At 34.3% G+C, this 10577-nt stretch overlaps 2 protein-coding genes across 2 annotated transcripts; both read left to right on the forward strand.

Moving 5' to 3' along the window:
- The first annotated feature begins 2582 nt into the window (after positions 1-2582).
- On the forward strand, positions 2583-3338 carry LOC122605624 (ethylene-responsive transcription factor ERF008-like). Its single transcript, XM_043778583.1, has one exon. It carries the CDS (start codon positions 2727-2729, stop codon positions 3147-3149), a length of 423 nt encoding a protein of 140 aa, XP_043634518.1. The 5' UTR covers positions 2583-2726; the 3' UTR covers positions 3150-3338.
- Positions 3339-7056: 3718 nt separating this feature from the next.
- On the forward strand, positions 7057-10322 carry LOC122605523. Its single transcript, XM_043778481.1, has 3 exons — positions 7057-7143; positions 9219-9676; positions 9992-10322. The coding sequence occupies exons 2-3, from the start codon at positions 9233-9235 to the stop codon at positions 10145-10147; spliced, it is 600 nt and encodes a 199-aa protein (XP_043634416.1). The 5' UTR covers positions 7057-7143; positions 9219-9232; the 3' UTR covers positions 10148-10322.
- Positions 10323-10577: the final 255 nt, after the last annotated feature.

Genomic DNA, 10577 nt, shown 5'->3' on the forward strand with positions numbered 1-10577 from the left:
AAGACGCAATTAATTCCAATCCCTCCCCGGCGTGCAACGCACACGTTTTAAGCCCTTACATAGTGTTTTGAAGTAGTTTGATTTGGACATCGAAGTTTTTGGTACTTATTCGGATGTTATTAATTGAGGAAGTCAAGAGATGTTTTTATTTTTAAAATGATAGTCACATATGTCCTACAGGCCAGCTCTGCCTATTGAGCACATCAAGCACGCCGGTTATTGACAATGTTGACGTCTCCGCATTGAAATCTTTGAAGGATTCACTCAGGTCAGCGTGCCTTGCATTTGATTCGAGCATTGATGTCTGTGTTCAGCTACATAGTGTTCATTGATTATACCTTTCGATTTCAGTGGTGTAGATTTACAAGATACTGGTCTTCCAATTACTGAGGCCGGTCAAAGGTTGAGACATGAAGTTGGCCTAGGCGCGTGACACAATGGAAGAGGCAAGTGTTAGGTTTCTTAGTGAACATCTTTTGTGATGGATTACTTGATTGATGAATATTTACGGGCTTCCTTTTACTCTTGCAGGTTGATGTGTTTAGAAACAAGATGGAGGTCATCAATGTGGGGACGAAAAATGGCTGGTTCATTTATACCAGCACCAACCGCAAGGGCCGAAAGGGATCACAAAGCAACGACACTTGAAAGGGAGTCCGTGTATGGGACAATCCCTGAATCCCTGTAACACTTGCCTTATTTTTTGTTTAACACACTTTATATACATAATTATATTTGTTGCCCGAAACCTTTGCATTATATTTGTTGAATATAAATACTATAACTCTGGGTTGGTTGATTAGTTTTCGTATAGTCATTACCTTCCTTGGCTGTTCTCGGTTATACCTCTTCGCAAGGTTAGTATACATATTCTGCCATTTAACTAACAGCTTACTCACACACATTTGGCACATAGCTGTGTCAATGTACTTAAAGAGCCTTCTGTGTATTCCATCTTGCAGATAATGATCGACTGGTTTACTTCCCAAGCCAAGCTAGCAAAGTAAGTCTTATTATTATTAGTGACATTCGTTCCATAGTTTAACTTTTTTTTTTCTTTTAAATGATAGGATGTATCTCTAAGACTTACATTCTAAACAATGGCCTTCCCAATCTCTTGAAGTTCATCCATCACCAAAAAAGAATTAGAGATCACCGAAATAGAATTATGGATGTACACATGCCCCAGGTCTTTTTTAGGGGATTTGAGCACAAGAATTGTAATACTAAAGTGAGAGTGTGAGGTGCATGCGGTATTTGAGGTAAAAAAGACTTCGTTTGACATCCTAGATTTCTATAGCATAATCTTTCTTTTCCTGTATTAGGGATCATCATTACATACTATGTCGACCCCGTCGCATTCATTTTATATCTTTTGCCAGGGGATCAAAGCATGACACTTCTTTTAGACGGAGGGGATTATAATTATTGAGGTGTCAAACTCTCTGAGGTACTGATTATTTCTTTGTCTTTAGGTTTGAACCAAGTAGTATATCATAATTTTTATATGTACATAGAATTTTGTCGATCTTTTTGGCTTCTTGAAAGTCAATATATTGATGGCATATAAATGTTGTAGAATGGATGAGACCATCAGAGGATATAAAATTGAAAAGGGTCTACATAAAATAAACAACCATGAGGTCTGGGGTGACATGCTTAACGGTGGAAGAGCAAGGGTAAGTAATTTAAACATGTGGAGCGTTTGAAGACTTATTGACGTGGACTTCTTTTTCAATTTTGTCATAGCTCTGTTATGTTAAAATCTTTTTGACTAAAAATTCTACGCCCTTGAGATTGGCAACTCAAATGTAGGCCGGATAAGTTTTTCTTAGTTAAAAAAACAACGCGGCCCGGCTGGGATTCCTATGGCCATTTGATTTCCTAGACTGTTTTCCGAGCCATTGCAATATGTTTAAACAGTAAGGTTCAAGCCCAGTTCCAGACTGAGAATGTAATATATCTATATATGATTGTTATCTAATACTCGGTATAATTTAACTCTTTAACAAAACCAACAAATTCAACCATGAAAACAATTTCCTTTCATCCCCGCCGTCCAACGGACGGGTTTTAAGCCCTCGTTTATGGGAGCTTGAGACCTTAAGATTGAGCAAAATGGTTTCAAGAATAAATACGAAAGTTTCTCAAAAACATGTTACCTCTAAATTAACCTAAATAATTTCGTTAAAAATATAAGAAAACAGATTACTAATAGATTTTCCGAAACATATAGAACTTAGAGCGTCTCCAATGAGAGGTTGATGAAAAGGTTTTTTATGAAAAAAGTCTTTAGAAAAGCTTGATATTATTGTGTAAGATGACTTTTTTTTATGGATTGGTTGAGAATCTTCAAGCTTTTAAACAAAAGCTTTTTCTAAATCAAGATACAAAAAAAAACTTTAAAAAAAATTTTCCATTAAAGAGGTGACATATAAAAAAGCTTTGAAAGACTTATTTTGGAAACATTTTTAACAAATTGTTTTTCCTTATTCATTTTTTTTTTTAAAATTAAAATCCAAGTGGAAATCAAGTATAAAAACATACTGTACTAGAAGGCAAAATTTCACACTCAAAAAAGATGTTTTTTCAATAAAACGCAATTTCCCCACTCTCTCCATCTCCCATACCCACCAAATAACCGAATCCATCAAAATCACCCCTCTTCTCCCTTCCACCTGATATTCACTCTCACACCAAAAATATTCTGTTTTTTGTTTAGATCGATGGATGGAAGAAGTACTGCAGGTAACAAAAGAAAAAACGATCAAAGACAATATAAAGGAATACGTATGAGAAAGTGGGGAAAATGGGTTGCCGAAATTCGGGAACCAAATAAACGGTCTAGAATTTGGCTCGGCTCATATTGCACACCGGTTGCGGCTGCACGAGCTTATGATACAGCTGTTTACTATCTTCGTGGCCCAACGGCTCGGCTTAATTTTCCTGAATTACTAGCGTCGGATAGCGGACCGGATGATGAGATGTCTGCGGCTTCTATTAGGAAAAAAGCGACCGAAGTTGGGGCCAGAGTTGATGCCGAGACAAAAGGTGTTGTCGTTGGTTCGGATTCGAAAAAAGCTTGTTGGTTTGAAGAGAAACCTGATTTGAATACTAAACCTGAACCCGAAAATGAGTCTGAAAATTAAGATGGTCAAGTTAATTTAGATGATGGAATGGAATTTTCTAAGTATTGTAATGTGTAATTGGCCTTTTTTTTAGTGAATAAGAAGAAATAGTTGATCAAATTGGTGTTTGGAATTTTTGGTTTTTGTAATTTAGATTTGTTTGATCGTGGTAACGCTAATAATGTAATGAAAACGCTAAATAGTTAGAGAGATCGTTGTTCAGTTTCCTCGTTCGTTTGGGTCTAGGGATACGGCATACTCTATTTCTATGGTCGTTTCCACACAAGTTCATGGCCAAGTGGCCGACCATAACCTGGGTCTTTTTTAAGACCTTCATAATTAATAGTTTAATACCTCTAATTATTTGATTGTTACAATTTCAAACAAAAATTATATCATAAAAAAAGATATAGAAAAAAATAATAAATAAAAAACAGTTTGTTTTCAAGCCTACTTTCATAAAAAATGAGAGAAGATTTGGTACATATATGCTAATTTTGTTAAAACAGTTGTACGTTATTTAATTTTATATGGTAAGAGAAAACAAAAAGAGGACCACTTTGTTGTACGTACGAGGAAAATAATGTGAGAATGGAGATGTCTTGTTTTGGATTTCAGTTGCATGTCTTGTTTTTATTTGTGTTGTTAACATCCAACAAGGGACGGATGAATTTTGTCTTTAGATAAATAAAGGGACATACATGTTTCTATTTGGTCCTATGTGACCCGTTTTTTTCTTTATGGACTTTGTTGTTTTATAAAATGATACTACTAATGAGTGATTATAATTGTTGCAGTGCTTTAACGGAATCAAAATGGTATAAGGGTGATGACATCACCACCACCCACCATTTATTCATTACTCACTACCAACCAATCACATTACGTCATCACTCATTTACTACTCACCCAAATTTGTTGACATTGACACCACTCATACCACACAATTCCTTACAAGAAAAGACAAAAAGAAAAAAGACAAAAAGAAAGAAAAAGACAAAATAAAGAAAGAAGATAACGAGTAGGGAGTGGAAGTTCCACCCGATTTCCACCACCCATGAGTGGTTCACCGTTGGCGGCGGTGTTCCACTAGTGGTCGGGAGAACCACTCGCCTTTAATCCGGGTGATGCCAACACCTACTACTACGTTATTTATAATATAAAACTTTTACAATCCAAGAGAAGAAGATTTTTGTCGACAAACATTTCCATATATATAGAAAACTTCAATGGTATACTTAACACAAAACATTTGGATCTTGATGTTAGGATTAATCAAACGTTGAGCTTTAAACTATATTTTCGTAATTTGACAAATATGTAATGAACTAACCAAACTATACTTAACAGAAAACATTTGGATCTTGAGCATTTTGGTAAAAGATCGAGTCTTGCTAAAGTATCAAGTTTATTTTTTTATAACAAATTAATGATACCATGTGGTTTCCAGGGCATCCTTTTAAGTCCATCCGTGATCAAATCAAAGTACTGATTATGCAAAGGACTACAAATGTGTAAACCATAAATGGTTATGCCAAAAACAAATAGTAGGTCCGAAGCTATGTCTTGTCAACTTATGGTCATATAGTTTCACGTTAACCATATGTAAATTACATAAAACATTAAACAATCATATTGTTACACTATACGTTGTAGAAGTATGGAAGTAATTGAGACACGTAATGCATGCTAGCTAGGGATTAATTAGTTAAGGATTATTATTATTAGATCTTCTTCGATCATACTCATAAGTCATACCAAATGGTGTGGAATGTGAAATAATCACGATTGTACGTGATCATGGTGTTCAATAGCTAATTCAAGTATAATTCGGTAGCAAATCTTATTCTTTATATCTTTCATTTCTATTTCATGCATGGTTTTCATATTCCTAATCACACAAGCAATATTTTTTTCCACATTTATATGGGTGATTAATATAAGTTTTTTTTGAGACTTTTGGGTTATATTTCAAAATTTTCTGTAATGTAGGAATATGAATAGAAAAATATGTTATTATAAAACAAAACAAAATATAATAGATTGAAGATAACAACCTGAAATATCTAACATATGAGATGCATTTGTTGTATAGAGCATGGTTCCCCAACTATTTACACGTTTTTTTTTTTTTTTTTTTTTTTGATCGTGTAAATTAAGTTCTAGCACATTTTTATCTAACTATTAAAATTCCCTAACATATATTCTTGTTCTCTTTCCTTCTTCTTTTGCCATTTGATGCATTCGAATGTACGACGACAATGAGACAGTTTAATTTACACCACAAGAGAGGTTTCTTTGTTTCATCTCTATATATGATGATAAACGGGCCGGTGACCGAGTGGTATAGCTTGTTGGAAAAAAGAATGTGAGGCGAATGGTGTGATATATAGCTGGTAGCCTGTTAACTCTAGTTGCACCAACAATGACATTGTAGCACGTCTAACACAAGTACACAACGATGAACATATATATAGACCTTTCAATGGCGTTTGAACATCGGATGGTTTATGCAAACGTACTGTCCATGAATTATTTTTCGAGACCGCTTAAGCCTTGTGGGAACGTGTTTGTCTTGCGCGAAGTAATGGAATGATGTTGATCATCTATATATATATACAACACTTTTTGAGTCTCACTTGCTTTTTGAAAGTTTTAGATGGTTTTCCTTTCTTTTTTTTACCATGATATATGTCAAATAGAATAGAATTGGGTGAAATTTGGGTTATGTTCGATTATATATAGGTCCAAAACAACTTGTATAGTTAGTAATCGTTTTCATGTTGACACTCACACATACAAATTAAAGCAAATAACGACTATGAAAGTACATATAAAATAGACGAGTAATAAATCATGCACTGTATTCTATACAACCAACAAATCAAATAGGACATGGAAATAATACTCTAAAACCTAATTTGTGGGTATTCTTCATCCGCCCATTCAAGATGGGAAATGATATTCGTATCAAGGTTTTTGATGTGTATACCACAACGTACAAGTATTACAACTGATTGTACAAACCAGTAATACACAATTATGATAAATCTATCAAAATATCACTTTTCATTTAAAATAAATCAAGTCTTAGCATTTGTTCCCTCCAATTTTTTCAACTAAGTAGTTAATAATCCTAAAATTCCTCTTTTTTTTATTCATTAGTTTAAACATCTTCACCTAAGATACCTATAATATCCTAAAAATGAAATTATTTGCAACATATATTTCTCAATCTTTAGAATAAGTATACCACTCCCTTTAACATCAATCACTGTTACATTAATACCAACTCCGCTACCACCACCACCAGTTGCCGCCACTACCACCCATTGCCGTCGTCACCACACCGTCGCATCATACAGACATATAATAGACAAAATCTGAGGGCGGAACCCGTACAGCTAAGACATTTGGCTATCACACCCTATGACTTATCACCTCCTATGACCCATCACCCTACCATCTCACCCAGGAGCGGTACTAAAGGGGGGACAAAGGGGTCCAATGCCCCCTCCAAATTTAAATTTTTTCATGTATTTTTAAATTTTTCATAAAATTTTAAAAATTTTCTATAAGTTTTTAACATTTTGCCCTCTTTTAGATATGTTTTTCATAAGTTTTATAAGTTTACCCCCTTTGAAATTTTTTCTTGGTACCGCCTCTGATCTCACCGCCGTAACATACAGATACTTTGTTTAGTAGACTATAATAACTAATATCTTTATGAACAAAAAATATTATAAGTATCTCAAAATGTATAATAAAGTAAAACTAAAACACGCGTCGGATTTTTAAATCATTAGCCCACTAACTAGCATTATTCACTAGCCCAATAAACAAAATCCATTTTTAACCCATTTAGATCCGATCCATAAGTCCATAACTCTGTTTGGGTCATCCATTTCACTTTCATTTTTCACTTATCAAAAAATTGAACGCACCTCTCTTTTGAAAACTCACGATTTCTCATGTTTTATTACTTCACATTTTCTTTCAATCAATTAGTGAATCGGTATGTTTACTTTACTTTTATTAGTTTTCTTCCAAATTGAATTTTTAGGAATTTTTATTATGTTTAATACAGTGAATCTACATTCTGCTAATGTATCTATTATGTGTGTGTGTGTATGTATTTGATTTTATAATTTCCAGCTTTATTTTTGTAGCAGTTTTTAACTTTTATTAGTTCTTGTCATTTTAGGATTCATAAAGATAATTTCAAATTTAGGGTTTATAAAGTTGAAAATACTTATAGGTGGACTGAATGTGGACCTTTGTGCAAGTTTATAAGTAGAAGGAGAGTGTATGATATTAGGTTTGATCCTTGCATGTCTGCGGATAATTTGATTGAGAATGAGGATCGGACATGTCGAAATGAATGGAGAAACGAGTAGTCGAGTACCCTTTTTTTAGGAATACAAGGTTTTGTGGAAGATGAATAATGGAAAAGAGAATTGCTAAGTGGCAGAGAAATGGAATTTTGCAATATGCATTATGTAAATTTGGTATAGATTGTTTGTAGTATCATTAAGAAAAGTGTAAGAAAGTAGACTGCTTTCTATCGGAATCAGGAAGACTAAGAATGTGATGGTACTAAATGGAGTCCGAAATGGGCTAACAGCAATTTTGTGGCTATCTAAGGTTTGGTGTAGATTGTATCTGTTGTATCTTGGAATATGCATGCGAACTGGAATAGTGAGCTGTGAAAGATGAAGCTACTTGGTCCTTTTTCTTGCATATTCTGAGATTGAATTGGTGTTTAAGAGCTGGAATTTAAAAGGTTTGCTCAAGAATCGTATATGAATGTTTTTGAATTCTGTTTTGCACTTTGAGGATAGCATCTGTTTGTTGTGTTCTGCTGCTTTTAGCTGTATTAGTCTTGGTAGATGTCCAAGAGTATTGATTTTATTGTAAATATTTTGAGCATCAATATAATTCACACTTTCTGTAAAAAAAAAAAATGGGAAAGAAGTCAACTTTTCTGTTTTTAAAGTTTGGGAGGATTTTAGAAGTGACAGTGCTAATGTTCAGTGGAATAAAGTGGTTTGGTTTTCTCAAGGGGTGCCTACTGCCTAGTCATATGTTTGTTATGTGATTAGCTGTCCAAGGTAAGTTGCAGGTCCAAGACAGGATTATGAAGTGGAATAAGGATACAACTATGAGATGTCTTTTGTGTAAAGAGTGTGCTGATTTCCAGTGTAAGTTCTCTAAGACTTTTTGGGATGAAATGATTAAGGTAAGATCTATTAGAAGGATGGCAGGAGACTGGATGAATATCATTGAATTTATGTCAAGTAATTGTGTTAATAATAATGCAGTGAATAATGTGATAGAGAGAATTATGTTGGGGGCAACAGTTTAAATCATTTGGTAGGACAGAATAAAAGATTGTTTATAGGAGAAAATAGAAGTGAGAAAGGGATAATTGAATGCATCAGTAATTCCATTAAACTAATAAACTTGGACCCGTGGGGCTGAAAGTAAAAAGAACTGCTAGTGTAATTGAGGCTTTAAAGAAATGGGGAGTTAAGCCTAAATTTGTGGACAATGTATGAAGGAAGATGATTACAGATTGGATTGACTTGCTGGTTTGGTTGGATGGAGCCACCATATGCATGTGTTAATAGGAATAGAGAGTGTGTGAAATATGAGACTTCTTGGTCCTATTTTAGTGCATGATGGTCTTTGAATAAACGATATTAGATTTTATGTCTTTGTTGATGTGAATTGCTTTCTGTTGGATAGGATTTGTAGTAGGTTATTGAATTTTACATTGGCATCCTGTGTGGAATAGAGTGGTGAAAAAATTGGGGATGTCCAATTCCCAAGTTGTATATTATGTACATGCTGATTGTATAATATATACATTTACCTTCAGTAAAAAACTTGACAATACTTGTTTTGGACCTAAACCTGTATTCACTAGACTTTTCAGTTTTAATCTAATCAAGGGCTATCCTTTTGTAATAAAAGAAATATATATAATAATAATAATAAAAAAAAAAATGCTGGATGACTGATAAGTATGTGTTTGTGAGTCATGCTTGTTATCTAATAATACTGTTTTGTCTTTTTTGGATATATCAGTTTCGCCACTTTTGATGGAGCAATCAATGGAAGAAATCTATGCTGCTTTTGAAGAAAAGGTGAAAAGGACTATATACGTTGACAATCTCTCGAATCAGGTCACCAAATCTGTGTTAGAGACTGCATTCAACCAGTTTGGAAGTGTTGTGAGTGTCCAGTTTATTCCCACCTACTTTGCATATTCCCGGATTCGTGCTGCTCTAGTGGAGATGTCATCAGTAAAACAAGCTGAGGATATTGTATCCGAGATCGGCGACCATCCTTTTATGATTTCCAGTATGCCAAGGCCGGCCAGAGCTCAAAGGGCCCAACTGGAAATGTTCGAAGATCGCCCTAAAAAACGGAATAAGAAGATTGTTTGTCAGTGGATGGATCCGAGCGATCAGAAGTTTGAGACTGCTAAGAAGATCAAAGACCTGACGAAAAAGCATGCAGCTGAGGCCGCTTTTCTTATGGAGGTATCTGCTATGCTAGTTACTATTTTTTTACTGAGTAAATAGAACTGTCTTTTGAGTATTTTGTGTTTGATAGATAGGTAATTTTAGCTTAAAAATTACATGAATTTCTAGGCAGTGGTGTTGTTGTCTAGTTCTTGTACTTTCTAAGCCACATTGTATTATAATAATATGCATGTTTTTTTGTAGTTTAGATGATGGTAACTCTGAATGTCACTTACAACCTACTTAAATATGTAATTTGCGAGACATAATTGAAATGATTTTGAACATTTAGTATGACTTGAAAGTGGAAATGAAAGTGTTGCTATTTTACAGCTGCAACTGGCGGAGGAAGAGAAGCTGCATAATCAGCAGTCTGAGGCATTGAGAGCCAACTACAAGAAATATGAACTGATTGATGGGGCACAAGGTGATGGGACTGTTAAGCAACTGGCAGCATGTTATAAGACAACTCTTAATGACTATTATTGATTAATGTTTTGATGATAATGATACGTAAGTCTTGTAGCTATCACGGTATCATATCATGTTGTAACCCTGAAAACTTTCAAATCTACATGCCAAAAGTAGAATTATAGATTTGTAAACATGTAGTGCAATTTATGCCTAAGAAATATAAATTGGGCCGTTACTAGCTATTTCGTAAGATCATTAGTTGGTCTATTTTTATACCCTATTTCATTATTTTGAGTTCTAATTTCATCTGCTTTGCGAATTTATGTGTACAACTAGGGGCCAAATAATGAGCTGTACTACTTTTGTAAGACTGAGAAGGTAAACTATCAGGAAATCTTTTATAGTTATGGTTTTGTAGGTACAAATGTTGGTAGCAGAAATGGTAATGCGGGTACAACATGTAAATGAATCTTATGTACAGTCATACACGCCAAATTCATGCCTT

This window comes from Erigeron canadensis, chromosome 6 (genome assembly GCF_010389155.1).
Source record: "Erigeron canadensis isolate Cc75 chromosome 6, C_canadensis_v1, whole genome shotgun sequence".
In the NCBI taxonomy this organism is placed as follows: domain Eukaryota; kingdom Viridiplantae; phylum Streptophyta; class Magnoliopsida; order Asterales; family Asteraceae; genus Erigeron; species Erigeron canadensis.

What these genes read in the sequence shown, in the direction of transcription:
- LOC122605624 (XM_043778583.1), top strand. Translation starts at nt 2,727, where the DNA reads ATGGATGGAAGAAGTACTGCAGGTAACAAAAGAAAAAACGATCAAAGA.
- LOC122605523 (XM_043778481.1), top strand. Translation starts at nt 9,233, where the DNA reads ATGGAGCAATCAATGGAAGAAATCTATGCTGCTTTTGAAGAAAAGGTG. An exon ending in AGGCCGCTTTTCTTATGGAG is followed by an intron (nt 9,677 to 9,991) that starts GTATCTGCTATG and finishes GCTATTTTACAG; the next exon opens with CTGCAACTGGCGGAGGAAGA.